Genomic DNA, 20,402 nt, shown 5'->3' on the forward strand with positions numbered 1-20,402 from the left:
GATGATTTGGATGTATTAAGGGTGTTTATGATATCTTCTACTTCGGATTGTACTAGCTCTATTTCTATAAGTGGATCAACTGTAAGGTCTACTGTCGGAAGCTCTCCTTGCGGGCAGTGTAAAGTAGATTGTTTAATAAAGAATTCATTAAAAACATTGGCTATCTCCTTAGGATTATCAATAACGTTACCATCGACAAGCAGCGGTGTTATAATTAAACTAATACTCCCACGATTTTTAAAGTGAGAATTAACAAGTTTCCACCAATATTTTGTACCAATATCGGTTGAACTGTTAATTTTATTGTCTATTTTCTTAAAATATTCTGATTTGGCTTTGCGTACCTCCGATATTACCAAGTTACGTGTTTTCCTAAAGTTGGCCCAGTCATTAGGAGTATTATTGTTTTTAGCTTTATTGTGAAGTTTATGTCTTTGCCGCATTAATCTTCGAATGTTGCCATTCATAAAAGGTTTATCTCTAGGTCGGACAGTAACTATTTTATAAGGAATAAATGTTTTCGCTGAATTTAATAAAACGTTAGTTATATTTGTCGTTATTGTATCAATGGACTCCGATTGGAAAATGTTATCCCAGTTAAAACTTGAAATAAATGTTTTTAGACCACAAATATCGGCAGAATGGTAATCCCAGATAGTTCTTTGAAATGCATGTATTTTGTTCTCGTGAGGTCTAGGACCAATATGAAGCACAACTGGAGAATGATCACTACAGAAAGGAGTAAGAACATTGGAAGATACTATGTATAATGGACAAGAAACGAATATCAGGTCGAGCGTACTTTTACTATTTTCTGTAATTCGTGTGGGTTCTTTAACTAATTGGGACAATTGAAATCGGGCACACAAATGATCAACTTTAGGATGGACACGTTCGAAAACGTTTGCATTAAAATCACCAATCATAATGACTTTGTTAATAAGATCATCAATACCACTACTAAACGATTCTTCAATTAAAATCCACGATTCGGTAGTACTAGATGGTGCGCGATAAAAAGTACCTAATAGGATTTCACATTTATTACGGTTCAATTCCACCCAGAGAGCCTCCAGACCGGGGACATCCATATCTTCTCTATGTTTAGATATTATATTGTCTTTTACATAAACCGCTACTCCGCCCCAATTATTATATGTCATATCCTTGCGATATGGTTCATGAAATCCTTTAATAATAATATCTTGATTGGAGATGTTAGGGTTCAGATGGGTTTCAGTGATCGCAATTACATCAAAATCGCACATTTCCGTTTCAGTGAGATCTACTTTTGGCAGAAGTCCATTCGCGTTCAGGTGGGCAACAGATATACTAGATGACACCGTAATGGGTGGACCTGGATTCAAATGGACATCACCAGATAAAAACAATTGTAAAAGAACTAAAGTTATACCTCGTTTTCCTAACAAACTACAACATAAATAAAAATACAAACTCATCAGATCGGTAATCAGTTTGCCGCATCCAAAACTATGGTGCAACCCTACTCTTGCCCGGTACACAACTATATCAACCGACATCAAGTAACAATATTAAAAATAAACTGTGAATGGGCAAGGCAAGGGGTTCACCTAATATGAAGCAAAATATACTAATAGATATACATGGCAGCAAGCTTGACAAAATTCTGGTACATTAAACGTATCAAATACTATGTGCATTATCTTATAATCAGCAGCGACGCAAAACCCACCTGTCAATAAAGCAATCTTATCATAGACAACTTCATATGTGTTTTTTTATCTGTAACCATTCAAAAAGAAAGGGGAATTTAGAGTAGAAGATACGACAGAATAAAAAAGCAGATAATAAAAAGGGTAAAACAGTACGTATAACCACAATTATGAAATGGTGTGGTTCGTAGCATTTAATTTTAAACAATAATAACATTACTAATAAAAACAAAAATTATATATACGTGCGACTATAATCATAAATGCACGTAAACTCGCTCACACAAATCCTTTGGTGTAACGCAAGGGTATTTTCAATACATACAAGCAATGAACATGTGTAGTTGTAAACATGTATATACACACTTCCACGTGCTCGCACACCCACGTGCTCGCACACCCACGTGCACGAACCGTCAAAACGGTAGGACTTCACCAACCAGTCAAACAATAACCAAGTATCGATACACACACATACGCGCGAACGCACACATATACCCAGCATGTCGTTAGCACATATTGCGGATAATTATATCTGCAGTAAACAATATTTATTACAACAATATATCCTTTCACATCAATCAGAAAATTACCTTTGTTGTGACATTGATATTTGAAGTTACCAGATTTTCTAAATTAACTGCACGAGTTGCCAAGTGTGGATGGACAGAAGGACAAATGACAAGTTGACAAGCTTGACTGATAGACTGGTAGTTCAAACATATTTATCACCGTCTAGTCAGACACTACGCATACACGGACAAAACAAAACAAAACTCCACTCAGTGGCTCACGCGCTTTCATATACACATACTATTGATACGTGGTACTAATCGCTGTCAATTTAACAATACAACCTGCATACAGGAATATCCAGTGCAATAAAACTAAAAAATTAACACAAACGTAATAGTAGCCGATACATTTGGTATTGGATTAATTTATTATCCGAGTGTCATGACAAATTGTCTATTTACACCACACACTTAATACATGTATTTCAACTGTCACGTATCCCTCGTGTGTGCATACATCATCAGTATTTGAAAATTAGATTAATATTCGCAGATCATAGATAGGGCAACACAAATTAGTCAACAACTCGGGTGTTTGTGGGACTGTCGTTGCGACAGTGACCTACATGGTGAGACGAAAAACATGTCACTGCTGTTGGATCCAGGTAAGCATACTTTCACTTTCAGAAATTTTGTCAGCTGATCCAGGTTACGAATAATTTCTGGTTTTCCCGCTTCTGTATGCTTAACAAAGAGTTTGCCATCAGTTGACCAACATTGAAATAGTTTGCCTTCTCGTCGGAGCTTTACACTTTCCATGAAGAGATGATGTTTAGTTTTAGTCATATCTTCGTTAATGAAAATCTTGCTTCCTTCAGGAGTGGCGTAGTTTTTTAATGTGGATCGGGCTTTGTAGAAGCGTCTGCGTGCTTGGTACGATACAAACCGGACGATTATTACAAACCGGACGATTATTGCTCGGTGTTTAGTTTTTGAAGAGGGGCCCACCCTGTGGGATCTGTCAATCTCCCATTCCTGAAGATCAATTTTTAGTGTGTCATGGGCCAGGTCAATAATCAATTTATCAGTATTCTCCGATTCAGTTTCCTTTATACCGGTCACGCGTAGACTGTACCGACGGGTATATTGTTCCAAGTCATCTATTTTTGCCTCCAAATTGTTATTTTCATTAATAAGGTCGGAATTTTGTAAACGTAATTTTTCTATTTCGACTCGCAAAGGTTTATTCATTTCTTCCATTAATTGACGGATGTCAGGCATAATAACATTTCGAAGTTCTTGAGCAATGAGTACAATATCTGATTTTGTCAATACAGACTTTTCTAGGGTGGTCGTCTTCGAGGGCGGGGATGTATCCAGATCGGAATCCATATCAGTTATGTGTGGTTTCGGTCGTTTATCTTGCGAGAGCTGTAGTGGGCTTACATCTTTACGTTTTAGATCACCGCTGGCCATTAACAATCAACCTAGTCATACACAGAGCAGTGCACCGATGAGTGTAAACAAAGAGAAAGATCAGTCGGTAGTGGAGGCGTAACACTAATGCGCTGTGCACGTGTATTTTAGTGCTCGTGACGTCACCAATCTATTGTTATATCATTATTGCATTAAAACAAACGTTTTACAAACAAAACGAAGGCAACACGTATGCCATAGGAACGTAGGCAATATCCAACAAGTTTTAACAGCTACAAACCAGTCCTAGCTTAAAGTTAACAGTCACATTGTCTGTTCTTCATGGGAGCCAAAATCGACCATTCTTGTGTGTCCGCCATCTTGAAATCTTCACTTTAATCTTATTATTAGAATGTCATAAGTGCTTCTATATACAGAGGTAACAGAAAGTGATGTGATTTTATCAGCTGAATTTTAAGTTTCCTGTTCACAGCTTTGCTGATCTGTATCGACACAAGTGGTTTTTATCTCTCTCTGATATAGGTATCTTTCCACCTAAAATGTTGAAAATCACTTCAATTGTTCGGGAGATGCATGAGATAACAGTGCCTGTCTCTGTCTAACATTACCTTCTTTAAAGGAGACCGGACACCAAACCATATATACGGCGTAATGAATTGTTTGCCGTCATAAACCACAACACGCAACTACCGAGCTCCCCTTATTGACTAAGTTAAGCGTGCCAGTCTTGGTTGGGTTTTTTTTTCGCCGATCTCCGATGTTTGCCGAACACTGTCGACAATTGATGAGCTAGACCCGTGACGTCATCGATGAGAGGAAAACTGAAGAAACTACCAAGCAGCATGGACGAACTTAGCGATTCGAGTAACGAAGAATTGTGTCCAGCTTGTGCTAATGGCATCAAACCGTATCAGTTTGAACCACTTATCAGAGACTTTTCCCCAATCCTGGAAATGTTGTCTTAGACAAAATTCGGATGAATCAACTGCCGACGAAGACGAGGAAGCCACACGGTCATAGACTAGCATACAAGCATTTTTTTTAAATATATTTTTTTATGACATTTTTAATGTAAACTGAAGCAAATGGACCTAATTAGAAGAAAAGCACACACAATTTAATAATATTTCATCATAAATCTTGTTCAGCATAGATGTAAATATGACACGTCAGTGGATATTCCATAGGCCGATTTCGCAAATTTGCAAAAAGCGTCCCCTCCTCACCAAAGCAAGATATAATAATTTAACAAAAAACTTTGTTCTCTTAACTAGTTACCCTCCAAGTTTTAATGTGTTTGGTTAAACCGTGTATTTTTAATTATTAAGAAAATGTGTTACCAGTCTGCTGAAACTGTCCAAAGCCGGGTACAGAAACAGAAATGTTGGAAAATATTATACTGTTGCCACATACTGACAATCACTTTACAACTAATGTCTTATCGACAATATTATTATGTAGTCTTTGCATTTATTAATATAAAATACAACAGACCCGTAGGAACTGGGGAGGGGCGGGCCTAGGGGTTTGTTCTCCATCACACACTCTAGGATGAAAATGTATGTTTTAAGTTTGTTTCCCTCACCCACCCTCCACCCCTACTGCAAATATCGTTCCTACAGGCCTATACAAATGTAGATTATATGTAGAGGGTGAGGTTAGGAACCAGTTCCTTTTATCTTTAGGATTTTGTAATCATGATTTCAAACCAACTGTTTCAGGTAGTTTGCTCCACATACTGACATAAAACACATTTGTTATATACTAGTATTGGAATAAAATAAAAATAATTACAATATATCCAGTGTTATTTTCTTTAATCATTCATGGAGGAAGAAGGAAGTCCTGATGAAAATATATTACAGGTAAAACAAAATAATATATGATGTTTATTCCATGTGGTAACTATTGTTAATTTTGCTTTAAATTGCTAGATGCCAAAAGTGATTAATTATATTAATACTAGGTGGCAATAAAAACGCAATCTCGAAAATGATCATGGTTTATTTTATTATACGAGATCCCACAAAAATGAAACTGATACCACCAGTGAGACCAACCACTGGCCCATCTGACTGGCACTGTCAGCCGCCAACAGTGAATCGCACATAACGTCTCTGGCGATGTCAACGTCATGGGGGTCAGTATTTCGTGTGACCTCCATGTGCTGCGATGCACGCCTGCAGCCTCCTAGGCATGGACATGCACAGGCGCCTCACCACACGTCGTGGGATGGCTGCCCAGTGATGCTGCAATGCCTGATGCAGCTCAGCGAAGTTCTGTGGTGGATTCGGTTGGTTTTGAACACGACGTCCCAGCTCGTCCCACATGTGCTCTATTGGGTTCATGTCCGGGAAAACTGCTGGCCAGTCCAACACAGTGACATGGTGGGCACGAAGAAACGCCTGTGTACGCCTGGCAGTGTGCGGCCGAGCGTTGTCTTGCTGGAAGACGAGCCTGTTTCCGCCATGCCGTCTCATCAATGGGAGGAGGACCGGCCGCAGGATGTTGTCGACGTAGTGTTGCGCATTAAGGTTTCCCTGTACCACCACGAGTTCGGACCGGAAGTCAGCATTGATGGCGCCCCAAACCATGACTCCGCCGCCCCCGTAGCGGTCCCTCTCCAGAACACAGGCCTGCGCGACACGTTCTCCACGACGGCGGTAAATGCAACGACGTCTGTCCGTGACACTCACGTTAAATCTCGATTCATCCGAGAAGATGACATCTCGCCATCTCCTGGGTCGCAAATGCCCACCATTCCTGGCCCATAAGAGTCTTGCTTGACGATGTCTGTGCAGGAGGATAAGGCCACGGTAGGGTCGGTGGCAATGCAGTCGTGCTGCGGCAAGACGTCTCCGGACAGTTCGGGCGCTGATGAGTCGTCCCCTGGTTCCCACTTCAGTCCTGGCAGTGCTTGCGGCTGTCAAAAACCGATTGCGCAGGTGCCGCAACCATATGTTCCGGTCCTGTCTATTGGTCGTTACGCGTGGTGTGCCCGAACGACGGCGGTCATTGACGGTCCCTGTCGTCTGATATCGGTTGAGGAGCCGATTAATGGTTGACGGGTGCACGTGGAACCGTTGTGCTACCCGCAATTGCGAGTTTCCGGCATTCAACAAGCCAATGGCTTGATTCCGATAGGCGTTGTTCAACCGAGGCATCGTGTAGGAGTGAGATACTCATTGCCACCCGCGTGTTCTGAGTGTGCCCGGGTATCAGGAAATCCACGTGCAAAGTGTTATTTCGCCAAGTGGTTGCGTGTGCGCGATTTACCAGATAATGCGTTTTTAGCGTTGTTCCCCTTATGTTGGGAACAGGCCGGAAGTCGACCTTTACATGCTGCTGAAATAATGTGTACCACTGTACCATGTACATTGACGAATAGCGTCAACGAAGTCCAACCGGAACGTATATTATTTTGACAAAAGGAAATTGCGTTATTAATGCCGGCTAGTATATATTTTATGGTAACAGTCGAAAATTAGACGACCAATTGTTTCAACCTCTGCCAAAGGTACCAGGTTTTCTGCCAGAAAATAAGTTTAGGGTACGTAATAAAACAGGCCCGTAGGAATTGGGGGGGGGGGGGGGGGGGGGACGGGTGCCCCCCACTTGGTTACTTTTCTTTATCACATGAATTTTTGCCATTGTAACCAAAATCTGATGTAGAGTTTATACCCGTCCGTCAGTGCCCCCCCCCCCCCCCCCCCAAGTCGTTCCTACGGGCCTGAAAAACTAAATATATTCAAAGGAGTATATTGGGTGGTTATAGGTTTGAAATGTTTTTTTTATTGAACATTTTATTTCATGCAATTTTATAAATTTTAAACAGCAATTATGTTACTATAATCTATCGAAAAAATAAAACATTATATATATACACATTAATTTTTGAGATGTTTTAGTACATACATGTAAGTTTACCCCCCGCACCCTCTGGCAGAAACCCAGGGTAGGTGTTAAAATAATTATTTGGTATAGAGTATTTTTAATGATATACAGAAAACATTGAAAAGTACAATTTTATTATGCTTTAATAATCGACATTAGCTTTAAAACTAATTAACCATCAATCCTTCTGGCCACAGTACATATGTTGTTCCTGCCAAAGTGTTAGCATTTTAATTTTAATGACAACATACTGAACTGACTATAAACATTGTTAACTAACGTAATAATTCACGTTTTGAAGGTGTTTTGTTATAAGGTTAACAAACCAACTAGATCAAGAGACGTTAGTATGGAGTCGTTATGGGCTGTCGGTGAAAATTAATTTGGTAATTATAGGTAAATAAATGTGAAGTTTAAATATTCGTATGTGAAAAAATTGCAATACCTTTATTTAATGTATATCTTAAGTACACACTTGTTTTAATTTTCACATTGTAAATGTACCATAACCTGCTGTATTTAGTTGGTGTAAACGACAATAATGCGTCCATGTTTTAAAACAACTTTCGTTTTTTTGGAAATCGAAACCATGATGTCGGCCGGTTCTTGAGATGCATTGCTGTTACTGTTGCAGTTAAACACTGCGCAGTTAACCATCATATAAATACGTCGACAGTATATAATAACACTAATTATCTTGTAAATTAAATTTCCGATAAACCTGGAGACTAAAAAAAAAAGAAAAAAAAAAGACGACTTAAAAGGCACAACCAAAGAATCAACATGTGTACCGGTGTGGTATGACATACGGCCCGGCGTGATATGTTGCGCGGTGCGTTTAACTGCGCATGCGCGAAATATGCGGGCCAAGTCTCATCACCACCTGCATGACAAATGGACTGCCATGACATATGGCCCGTTTGTGGTTGTTCGGGAAAGGCATGTAAAATACTAAAATTATGAGATCATTCATGGTTACTGTGTGTGTGTGTGTGTGTGTGTGTGTGTGCGTGTGTGTGTGTGTGTGTGTGTGTGTGTGTGTATTAGTGATGGTATAAATTATTCAGAAAAATAAGACAAGAGGTTGAAGAGCTTAATAGACAGTTTTTCTCTTATGTGCCAAGTGCGAATATCAGTTGGTGGAACACCACTAAGCTTCGTTATTGTAAATAAATGTTTAACAGGTCAGGTCAGGTCAGGTCATAGGGCTTTACGTGCACATTCAGAACAAGCTGTTGTAGCGCACACCTGTCCTGGTCCTGTCCTGTTTAACATGTTGCCTTCGTTATAAATATCAAAATTCTCTCGTAATTTTTTGTCTCATTTAATTACTACTGCAGGCAAGGTATTGTCATACTAAATAAATCTACAAATGTCAAGCTTCGCTAACGCCGATGCATTCCACAGGACTTCACACTGTGTTAATTGATACACAGTGGTGATCCTGGATTGAATGGGTACTACACTACTAGCATCTGTGAAGGTGTGACTAGTGCTTATTTCTTATACATTGTCACTGTTGGTTCACTGATACCGATTTTCAAAAAGGTTCAGGCACATCACCTTTGACTGAAAGGTGTTGGTAAGTTTAAGATGGCAATTTTCAGTAAACATTTCATATACAAATTTCATGTCTGGATAAAATTAAAGTCGCCCCCACCCCCAATTTTTTTTTTTTTTTTTTTTTTTTTTTTTTTTAAGAATAATCCCTGGAATTTTCATATAATATAATATATGTAATGTTCACTTCACATGAAAATTGTGTGTAATCCCTGATATTTTCAGTTAAGCATAATACATGTTCCTGAAATTTTCAATAAAACATAATACCTGAAATTTAGTCAATTATATACATATTCCCAGTTTCATATATCACTGTATTGAGGTTGCCCACTGGTAAAGCCTGATGCATGGTCAATCTTGGATTGATCCATTTCAGTGGGTCATTGTGCTATTTCTTTTTTCAGGCTGTGGTATGTACTATCCTCTCTGGGATACTGCATATAATAGATCCCTTACTGCCAATAAGAAAGACTATTGTGTAGGTTTCTTCTCTTATTATCTGTGTGGTCCTCAACCATATACCTGACGCATTATAACCGTAGTTAAAAATATGAATGCGTAGTGCAATACTACATTCCTTCCTTCTCTCATTGTAATTGAATTCTCTCATCTTATTAGGAACCTGAATACAACTTCTTCCTTAAAAGTTACAATGTGTAATTAAGAAATAGAAATGTGTTATGACCGTCACAAAACTAAAGCTAAGAGCCAGGACAGATGTAACAACATTGATAAAAAAAAATTTTTATCTGCTGCTAATAACTGTTATATTAGTAAGTATTTCATAAAGAAATACAAGTCCATTTTGAAGTAAAGATGGTTAGGTAAGTATACCTAGGCTTGTGTTTTTATAGAATCTAGGAAAAAATTACTGGTAAATAGTCAGAAAAAAAAAACACAGGAAAAAAGTCACAACTTTTAATTAAAATATATTAGGCAATGAAACAGTTTTTGTCAAAGTTCTTTGTTTTCAATGTTGGTGGTTCCAGCAGATGTTCCACCCAATGCCACAGAGAAATGCTGCCAGTTTTGCGGTCCTTGAAGCCACAATAGGAAGCCATTGTTTTTAATCTACCCTAATCAGTAAGCTGGACCCAGGCATAATTAACTCTAATCAAGAGGTGTCCCTAATCACCGCCCTGCAGGATACGAAGCCTCTTTCTTTAACTTAACCTAATTGACCCAGCCACTCTACAAACCCACCCTATCAATAAGTTTAACATGTCCCCCCCACCCCACCCCCACCCTCCGCATACTTTGATGCCACTTTCTTTTAATTTAGCCACATTCAATACTCTGCAAACTCGCATTTTGTTATATAAAAATTGTGACTTTTTTCCCTGTGATATTTTTTCTGTGACTTTTTTCCAGCCACCGTTTTGCTACTTCTGTAGACCTATAGTTGGGTAAACAGAGATTATCTGTGATCTGAATTTCAATAAATGTTTACAGCAGCATAGCTCTCGCACACTAAGTCCAGTAAGAAATCACAGCTGATGTCATTCCAAACTTTCAGACTAGCCTCGGTGGCGTCATGGCAGGCCATCGGTCTACAGGCTGGTAGGTACTGGGTTCGGATCCCAGTCAAGGTATGGGGGTTTTAATCCAGATACCGACTCCAAACCCTGAGTGAGTGCTCCGCAAGGCTCAATGGGTAGGTGTCAACCACTTGCACCGACCAGTGATCCATAACTGGTTCAACAAAGGCCATGGTTTGTGCTATCCTGCCTGTGGGAAGCGCAAATAAAAGATCCCTTGCTGCTAATCGGAAGAGTAGCAGTAGTAGGAAACTACCGTTTCTGGGACACTTTCCCCCATTGGATTAACATAGGATAAACCGAGCCTCTCCCACCGAGCCCCCCGCGAGCCTCTCTGGCGAGAGGCGCTAAAAATAGATCGGAGTTCCCCAAGCTAAAAATAGAACCTTCCCTTCATATACTAACTTTGTTTTCCCCATATGTGATATAGACCCCCAAGCAAGTGTTAAATAGGGAACTCCAGATTCAACCACTCTAACTAATTTAACAGTAAAAACAAAACGCAGTGCCATACCTCCCAACCGTCCATCGATTCGAGCGGGACTTGTGTGGGCTAGCGAAATTTTGGGTTGGTTTTCATTTATTTCCAATTACAATCTCTGGTCTCTCTAGAGACTACTACACATATATAAAATGGACACACATAGGGTTACATCGATAGGCCTGAAGGGCAAAAACTATCTACAATGTGCAATGATTGTTCTATTCAATAGCTTGAACGTCAGAGGCTCGTATCCAGGAATTGAACTTCTTGGGCCAGTGCAACCACTTGACATAGTGCTGTTTGTTGACCCCTCGACCTCTCGTGTTTAGGATTTTCTCCACTTTCCACAGGTCGTCATCTTTGACGTCTACTTTCTGTAGCTCCGACTGGTAGAAAGTGCCATGGATTTCTTCGCCATTATAGTCCTTCACTCGATACAGAGGTAGTCCACCATGTAATAGGGTTTGGCTAATGGTGAAGATTTCTCCTGTCCACTTCTCGTCATATTCCCGAGTGAATACATTTCTCAGATGTGAGAGTCTCACTTTATCTCCAACCTTGAATTGGAAACGTTTCTTCTTTGTTTTAACATCTTTCTCTGGCCAATACATTTTCCACCAAATGTTGGTTTCCTTGCCTGGGCTCACTTTGGCTGGAGCCATACCAATGGTTCTGTGATAGGTGGAATTATAGCTGTTGGCAAATGTCTGCAGATGATCGATGTACTCGTAGTCCTGTTTGTATGTGAAGTATCTGTACAATCGGGTCTTGATGGTTTTTAAGACTCTTTCTGCCACTGCGGCCTTGGTTTCGTTGTTGGTGAGCAGATGCCGAATGTTTCGTTGTTTAAGAAGTCTTTGAATGTCTTTTGCTCTAAACTCCATACCCCTATCTGTGCGAATTCGATTGGGTTGTCTACCTTCTTGGAATACATCTTCTAAGGCTTTTGCCACTGTCAGTCCTTTTTTGTCTTTCAAGGGCCTCAACCACAGATATTTGGAGAAAACATCGATTACCACCAACACAAAGGTGTAACCACGATTATAGTGTGCAAACTTTACCATGTCCATGAGATCGGCCGACCACTGATCATCAATTCCTGTGACCACGATTCTGTTCCTGGAAAACGTTCTTCTGACTGGACGATGTAAACTGTATGACTCCTGTTTTTGCAACCACTTTTTGATATTGTTCTTGCTAATGACGTATTTCCCGGCTTTTCTGACGTATCTATACAGTTTGTCTGGACCAGAAAAACTGGCCGGGTTGGATGGATCATAATAAATGTCTTTCAAGTAATCTTCCCACATGATCCTCACACTTCAGTAGTTTCAGCATCAATAACAGTTATTGGCAAAGGAGACGCCTTATATACAGTCTAGTCTTCGGTGTCTGATTCCTCTTCCTCACTTTCAGATTCATCGCTGTCTGATTCCTCATCGGGTATTTCCATGTGAGAAATAACTTTTTCAGCCACCCTCTTCAGGAGTGGTTTGATTTTGTCTTTGAGTGTCGTGTACTCGGCAGTGCTTTCCATCTTGTGGATTCTGTCTAGAATCGGTTTCATCAAAGAAGGTCGAGAGAAGCAACGAGTGAACAGCAATGCATTTGCCAATGTATTGAAATATGTCTTCTCCCATTCCTTGGCTATCTTTCGATCCACCCATTCTTCAGACTTTCCCTTATCCAAGTAGTTTTGTCGGTCTTCACGCATATCCTCTTTGTGACCGTTGTAGACTAGCTGCCACAGATAATCCAGTCCAGCCGTTTCCCACTCATCATAGGTGTCATCATGCCTTTCTTCCACCTCGTATCTAGCTCTCTTTGCAGGAGGTTCCCCTCTGTTTTCGGGACACCATGTTTTCACGTGTCACTGCAAATCGTGCATGTCTTGAAACATCACTCCACAATCATCACAAGAATACATTTCTGGGAGCTCTTCTTCACACGTCTGCTCACTTTGAAGGTCTGAATAAGAATGACACGCTTCTCGACTGTTCTCTCCTTTTATAGACTTTGTCAGCTCTTCTCCAGGGGTGTCGTCCTTTTGATCCAGAGCATTAGATCGTAATCTTTCTGTAGAGGGTGTCAACGGCTTCAGATCAATAAAGAGATAACCGTATGGCTCTTTCACGGCATCTTCATATGGATGCATGAACGTTTGGGTATTTCCTGGGTACATCTGGCGTGCCAAGGTCATCACTTGTTGCTTGTCGATGGGGTTGTTGAAAAGTGCCAGGTAATGACAATTTCTTCTTTGTGTTGGATCCTTGCTGTTATAGAGGTTCTGGTTGATGGCAATCACGGAGAGGTTTCGGTGGTGACTTCCTTCGGTGAACAGGTCGGTGATGCGTGGGTCTTTTCCAGCTGTAGACATCAAGTCGTCCAACACGATGAGATTTCTGACTCTGGGGTCTAAATAATGATCTTTTTCAAGATCCCCAGGTATGCCTCAAACGAATTCCACTCGAGCAACCAATTTAATCGTATCATAGAGAGGCTGCCATCGTTTGTAGAGCCAGATGATGCGTTGGGGAGGTGGGTGAATTCTTCCATCTCTCAGCAGTTTGAACACCAAAAAGGTCTTACCACACGACGTGGGTCCCGACACGATCATGGTGAAAGGATGACGCAAGGTAGTTGGTGACAGCGACGGCAGCTGCTGCGGCGGCGGCGGCGGCGGCGGTGGCGGTGGTGGTGGCAGGTCATTAGTATGTTTATGCTGAAAGTGTCTCAACATGACGTCTCTCCTGGAAAAGTTCTTCCCACATTCTGGACAAGTGTTCTGATACATCTTGACACCTCGACGGTCAGACTCGAAATGAGGTTGACGTGAACGTCGCCCCTTTATATAAATGACGGTGGTGGCATTTTTAGTCTACATTATCCGGTGGTCCCAATGTTTTATGCTGAGATGTGATAGTGGCCATAGGCAAGACTGCTTATGCCATCAGACAATAGATACCTTTTGTCATCAAAGGGAGATAGCCCTAACTTATTCAGTTTGATGTTGTACAGTTGGTGGCTATAGCTCCTGATCTGAGTCATGTTTGACATGTGTATGCGTCTTTCAAAGAGACACTGTTTGTAATGTTCATGCTTTGTGTGGCTTTTGATGACACTCTTCTTGATCCCTTTGGCTGTTTTCTTTTCCACCAGAAATGAGGGAATACATTTTGGATTTCAAACCCACAAACTCCTGGATAGGGAGTCCATGAGTCTCATCCTTCATTTTACCCAATACTTTCTTGTTCACGGTACTATACAGAACATGGTCAGTGGGATACTCTGAAGTGTCAAACAGATTGGAGTCCTGTAACATGTCTTGGTAGATGTCATCTGTCTGGATGTAGTAACACAACGAATCAGTGTCTGTGAACAGGAGTTGAGCTTTGGATGCATACTTGGTCTTGATGTAGTTATAGTGAAAATCATACATTAAGATTTTCGAAATGTCCAGAATGGCGAAACCCACATAGATCGGTCTGTTCAAAATCAGCCGTTGCTTCTGCACGTGGATGGCCACCAGATCTTTGTTGAAAATGCGAAAGGCATGAAAAGTGGGTTTGGCAATGATCTTGCGAGCGCGTTTTGAATTGTTAACCAATTTCACGTCCACGTGCTTCCTCAGGTTCTCCATCGTCTTGCCAAAGACAGAGTTGTTCATCAGTTTGAAGAACTCTTTTTCAAAATCGTTTTGGGCACATTTGCGTCTGTTTGTATTGAAATCGATGTAGGCCTTCAACCATGGGCTTTGTTCAAAGGCCAACACTCGATGGATCTTAGTCAGTTTCATGCCCAGTGAGATATACAATTTCAAATTTCGGTAGTGCACTACATATCTCTCCTTCTGTCTCAAGTTTGGGATCAGTTTCTCTGTTGAAATGCCACTCATATCTAGCTCTTTCAGAAGCTGGGAAGCATAGGGAGATAGCATGTCTTCAGTCACCGTCATTTTCTCTGGAGCAATAGGATACTCGTTATGGAGGTCGTGTAGTTCTTGGGGATAGTCAAGGTCGACTTCTAAGATGTATCCTACAGATGCATCATCGGGTACCTCGGTATATGGGGATCATCTAGCCACTGGAACCCAGACACTGGAAGGGCTTGTGACATGGCCCACCCATAAAGGTTGTTGGCATCTAGATAAGCAATATAGGTATTGGGAAGATCAGGGTCGTGGTTTGGGACCTGGTTGTTGTTAGCTTTGGCATGACGATGGGATATCATGGAGATTCCACCCCTAAGTCCCTTTTCGATGAAGAGGTGCATGTCGATGTCTGTAAGAAGTTCGAGTTTCACACCAGTCATCTTTAGGGCTGCCTGCCATGCCAGACCTGGAGACGTGTAGAAATGAGCTGGGTCGAGTCCATAACAGATACCCCGGAAATTTTCAAAAACGTCTGCTAGAGCCAAAACATCTGTTGAAACGTACAGATCGTGGTACTGACCGAGGTCTCGGATGCGAAATTCCTCCCATACTCCTTGGGCATGAGCATAGTTCTCGTCACTTATGTCTTCATCAGTTAGGGAGCTTCGAAAGGCTTCTTTGGGTGGGAGTTGGGTCTCTAAGAACCGAGCTTCAGAATCAAAGTATTCGTATGGGTAGACCTGCTTTCTCAACAAAAGGGGCAGTTGATCTGCGCCGAAATGTTGAGTCATGTGGACAAACTTAGAAGGTCCTTCCTTGGCCAGATTGCTTACGAGTTTCTCCAAGGAAAAGTTCATAAACTGAAAGGAATCGATAAAATCCATGCACCCTAGACTGAAGGAGATGTACTTTTCCATATTGTTGGGAATGCAACTGATGGGTTTACTCTGAATTTTTCCTATGGCCTGCATGATGAGATGACTGTCATAGCCTCTCAAGTTATGGAAAACAACGGGAATGCGCCCAGTAAACTTGTAGTTGAGGTTACATTCACTGTGGAATGCACCCCTAAACTCTCCAGTAATGTGACAGTGGTCCCTGACTGGATTAGGACCGAGTGGCGCCTTACATATGTGACACTGCGTGGCCGTCTTGAATGATTGCCAATCTCGTCCCCTCATCACCATTAGCTCACACTGTTTAAATTTCTCTTCTATCTCCTCTTGTTCTTTGACCATGCACTCGACAAATTTGTCGGTGGCGCCTAGGCCTCTATAGGTGACAAGTGGTTTGCAATGTTCAGGTGACAAGCCAACCACTTTATAGGCAAACCCAGAAGGGACGTGTTTAGTCATTTTCTCAATGGAGGATGACTCTGGGCTTTTTTCACATCTTGAAATAGGCACTTGGAGGCATTCGAAATCAGCATAGACGATGTAGGGAACTTTGAGTTGTTTCCTTACATTCTTGTAATATAGCCATTTGTCTTCGTCTTTGGGCATGTCAACCTTCTGCGGACCATGTGTTTGACAATAAACAAGATGATCATCCAAAATTCTCTGTTTTGTGAACCCCTGTAGACAGTAAGGACAATAATGATGGCGATGACCATAGCTTTTCTGATCAAATAGTAGCCGGTTCAAGTCTTTGATCCAGCAAAAATGTGACTTTTTACTGTTGGCGATCATCAGCAGGTCCACGTGCCTTTCAAAACGTTGTTTGGTCACGTGGAGTGGGTAGACTTCGCCTCTTTCGTAACCGAACACGTTGATAGAAATATTGTTCTGCCTTTCAAACCGGGGAATATCGACCAGTTTAACGGGGAAAGAAATGCCAGTGGTGTCAAGTTGATTGACGTATTGAGCATACTTAGCCACCCGCTCTGCATGTTGTTTGACGGGGTATAATGCCGCCAGGACCGACCACATGAAACACTTCTGGTCCCGATTCTGAACATTGACGATGGCATGCTTAGCTCTCAATTTGATGGGGAGGGGTGTGTAACTCGAGCCTCGAAGGGGTCGGTACCGAGCCATGTGAATGGTGAGGTCTACCACCTTATCCACCGTCCAGTTGCTACCCTGCCTTTGAAATTCGATGAAAGAAGTATAGATCTTTTTAATCGATTCCTTCATCCCTTCATCTGGGTCTTCAAATTTAAGAGACGTTTGACACTTGCCTCTGAAATGGGGTTCCACCGTTTCCACCACCTCACCTTTCCGCCTGCTCACCTTTACTTTGATGGTCAGGTACCACTTTAGCTCACCTCGATCTTTGATGGCTTGCTTCAGCACCTTCTTGACCTCGTCGTACTTTCCCTTCAGGAATGTCATGGGGTCGTATTTCTGTATACCTTCTCCTGGGATGGTATGAACCTGCATAGTGCCTCCTAGGGCTTGAAGGTCACACGGTGAATCGACAGGTTCTTGATGCGCATCCCATTAGTCGTTTAGAACATGTGGTTTGGGGTTGAGTGGGGTGCAATGGAGCATATGGGTGGGTACATCACGAAGGGTGGCCATCACAAGGAGGGTTACCTCGTTCTATTTTTAGCTCGACTGGGAAACCCCATCTATTTTTAATGCCTCTCGCCAGAGAGGCTCGCGGGGGGCTCGGTGGGAGAGGCTCGGTTTATCCTATGTTAATCCAATGGGGGAAAGTGTCACAGAAACGGTAGTTTCCTACTACTAGTAGCCCATGTAGTGGCGACAGCGGGTTTCCTCTCAAAATCTGTGTGGTCCTTAACCATGTCTGACACAATATAACCGTAAATAAAATGTGTTGAGTGCGTCGTTAAATAAAACATTTCTTTCTTTCTTTCTTTCCAAACTTTCAAGCCAAAACAAGAACTCTTGTTGAACATTATAATAATAGTTTATTGCATTCACAATATATATAAATTTCACCGATAGCTCTGGGTGAGTAGAAAATGTCTTTAAATTAATTATATTAAACTTCTAAATATTTTACAAATCCATTTATTTTGTAACAAAATATCAATTATTACATTAAATTATTATGCCAAATGAAAATTGCCAATTGTTTATAAAATTTGTATTTGACAATAAAAAGCAGGTTTTATATCGATAAATCCCCATGTCCCAATTGCTTGAAATAATTTTGAAAGTTTGTATTCTGATGTCACCGGTAGATGTCGCTCGAAGCACAACAATGCCTACGTCACGACAAATTTCACAGACTTGGGGTGCGTTCTTTTCACCTCTCCTGGACATGTTCCAACTGTTCTGTCCTGGTTGTATCCCCTCTCCTGATATCGTAGGACTTAGCAAAATTATTGGTTTTAAGGGTTTGTAACGTTTTGTATTGAGATACTTACTTGTCTGAACTTTATTGTTACTGAAAATGTTCACGAACTGTGAAGAAAAATCTCACAAATGAATAACAGCAAATCGGATGTTGATTGCGCGAACCGTGCACGAGAAAACAAACCGAACCAAAATGATAACGGTCACGTGGTATACCAACGTCTGTGACATTGAAATGGAAATATCCCCTCTAAAAATAGATTAGACCTTGTCTGCTCAACGGTTTTTTCTCAGACGCGCGTGAGTTTTTCAGAAATACGAAAAATGCATTTTGTGGTATTACAAACACCAGGATTACCAGGATTACCAAAAAAAAAACTTCAGGTGAATGGAAATGTATATTCTAAATAATAAATGGTAAGTAAAGTGCAATTTTATTTGTGAAAAAAATGGGTTTAATAGCGAAAAACAACGTCGTAATGGTTAACAACTAGCCGTAACTTGGGTGTGTCCCTTTAAGGGTGTGTGTCAGTGCCGACTTGAAATGAACTTCCAGTCTGACGTTACCACTTTTGATCAGATTAAAATACGTACCATCCGTGAAAAGAGGTTTTAAATACGTACAGCATATTTCCCAATTCAAATTGCAGTCGAGATATTGCATTACCCGAATCGTCTCACCAGGTGTTGACACCATCGTGACGGTTTTACTCACAATACAATGCATTGCTCTTTTCAAACAACTTACTATGAGCTAGAATGAGTGTTCATCCTCAACTTGCACACTTTCAAGTATACGTCCTGTAATTCTACTTTATATTCTTAACCGGCTTTTCCCGACATGAGACAGAAGGCTGCATTGTTTCTAAACAGTTTGATCGCAACACTAATGTTATTCACCAAACAAAGTCGCATGGCAAAGATATCTTCGTAAAGCGGACCTTCTAAAGTGACACACTTGCTTCCAGCAATGTAACGTCCCCTGGCAATAAGTCCATCGTTGGTACCAGTTTGCGAGTTAGTACTTTCTTTGTCGGCTTTTTGACAAATCTACCCAATGATATAATAGTCCGTTGCAACCATGGGCAAGAGGTGTAGTCTATTATGACATCCGTGGCACGCTCCTATCATTATTTTCCAAACAAAAGCATTTAAAAAAACACATTAATAGACGCTCGTGCCGTGAATTGATTGCTCTTTAAAACATATCACTTCATCCATTGCGCTTCCGAAGCAAACTGATCTCTAAATTAAATTCAGTTGTCCAAATACTGCACAGTGGAGGGTAACAAATTAAAACAAAATAATCAATAATCAATCTTTGTTCGAAATGAGTTGTGACGTTTTTGTACAAGTTCAGAATGTACAACTCAAAAATACATATCGCTTTAAAATTTTCGACGAAAATCACTCTGACCAGGTACACTTCTGAAAATAATTTCCCAAACAGTGATAGCGCCATATAAAATATTCAACGAATGTTTTTATAATAATAAACAAAACATAGGTTTTTTTATCCAAATAATGATGGAATCTAAAATGTTCAATGAAATTTTTTAATCTCAATATGCTTTTTCTTTCGTTCAACCAAATACACTAATGTGTTAATGTGAAATACTACTATGTCACACCTTGTTTAATATAAACATATAATGTTTTTTGTAGGTTTTTTTTTTCAACAGGGCAATAAACGTTCAAGTTGCACGTATTTTAAAACTTGTGATTTTAAAGCCTCGATCCACTTGGTCGTCTTAAACATCCGTCTAAATAATCTCGACATTGGTAACCATGCAACACGCTTGAAGGTATGCGACCTGTGTTTGGGAGTCGTTGCGTAGCACATTCATCCAACTCTGACCAAGCCATTGTGTAGTAGTGTTCCACTTATTCCTTATCAGTCATGTCTCGACATGTGTGAACTGCTTCCTTGTCGAACATGCACCCAAAACATAGTCCACTGGACAATCGTTTGATAGCCTTTGCTATTTCCATACTGTAACATAATGACAGGAGAGATTCGATGTAAAGTTTCATATCGGCAGCGTCCACCTTGTCTATGCAATACGTTGGTATTGTTTTCCTAATAATCACACGTTTGGACTGCTGTGCATCATCGTGGTAGTTGGTTTTGGTATCTTGT

General features: G+C 40.8%; 1 protein-coding gene across 1 annotated transcript; it reads right to left on the reverse strand.

Moving 5' to 3' along the window:
• Positions 1-15,160: 15,160 nt before the first annotated feature.
• Positions 15,161-17,377, reverse strand: LOC121383785. The gene has a single exon (XM_041513882.1). The coding sequence runs from the start codon at positions 17,375-17,377 to the stop codon at positions 15,161-15,163; it is 2,217 nt and encodes a 738-aa protein (XP_041369816.1).
• Positions 17,378-20,402: the final 3,025 nt, after the last annotated feature.

The sequence above is a fragment of the Gigantopelta aegis genome, chromosome 10 (genome assembly GCF_016097555.1).
Source record: "Gigantopelta aegis isolate Gae_Host chromosome 10, Gae_host_genome, whole genome shotgun sequence".
NCBI classification, from domain to species: domain Eukaryota; kingdom Metazoa; phylum Mollusca; class Gastropoda; order Neomphalida; family Peltospiridae; genus Gigantopelta; species Gigantopelta aegis.

Bases quoted from the DNA above. Each gene is read 5' to 3' on its own strand.
- LOC121383785 (XM_041513882.1), bottom strand. From the start codon at position 17,377: ATGCAGGTTCATACCATCCCAGGAGAAGGTATACAGAAATACGACCCC.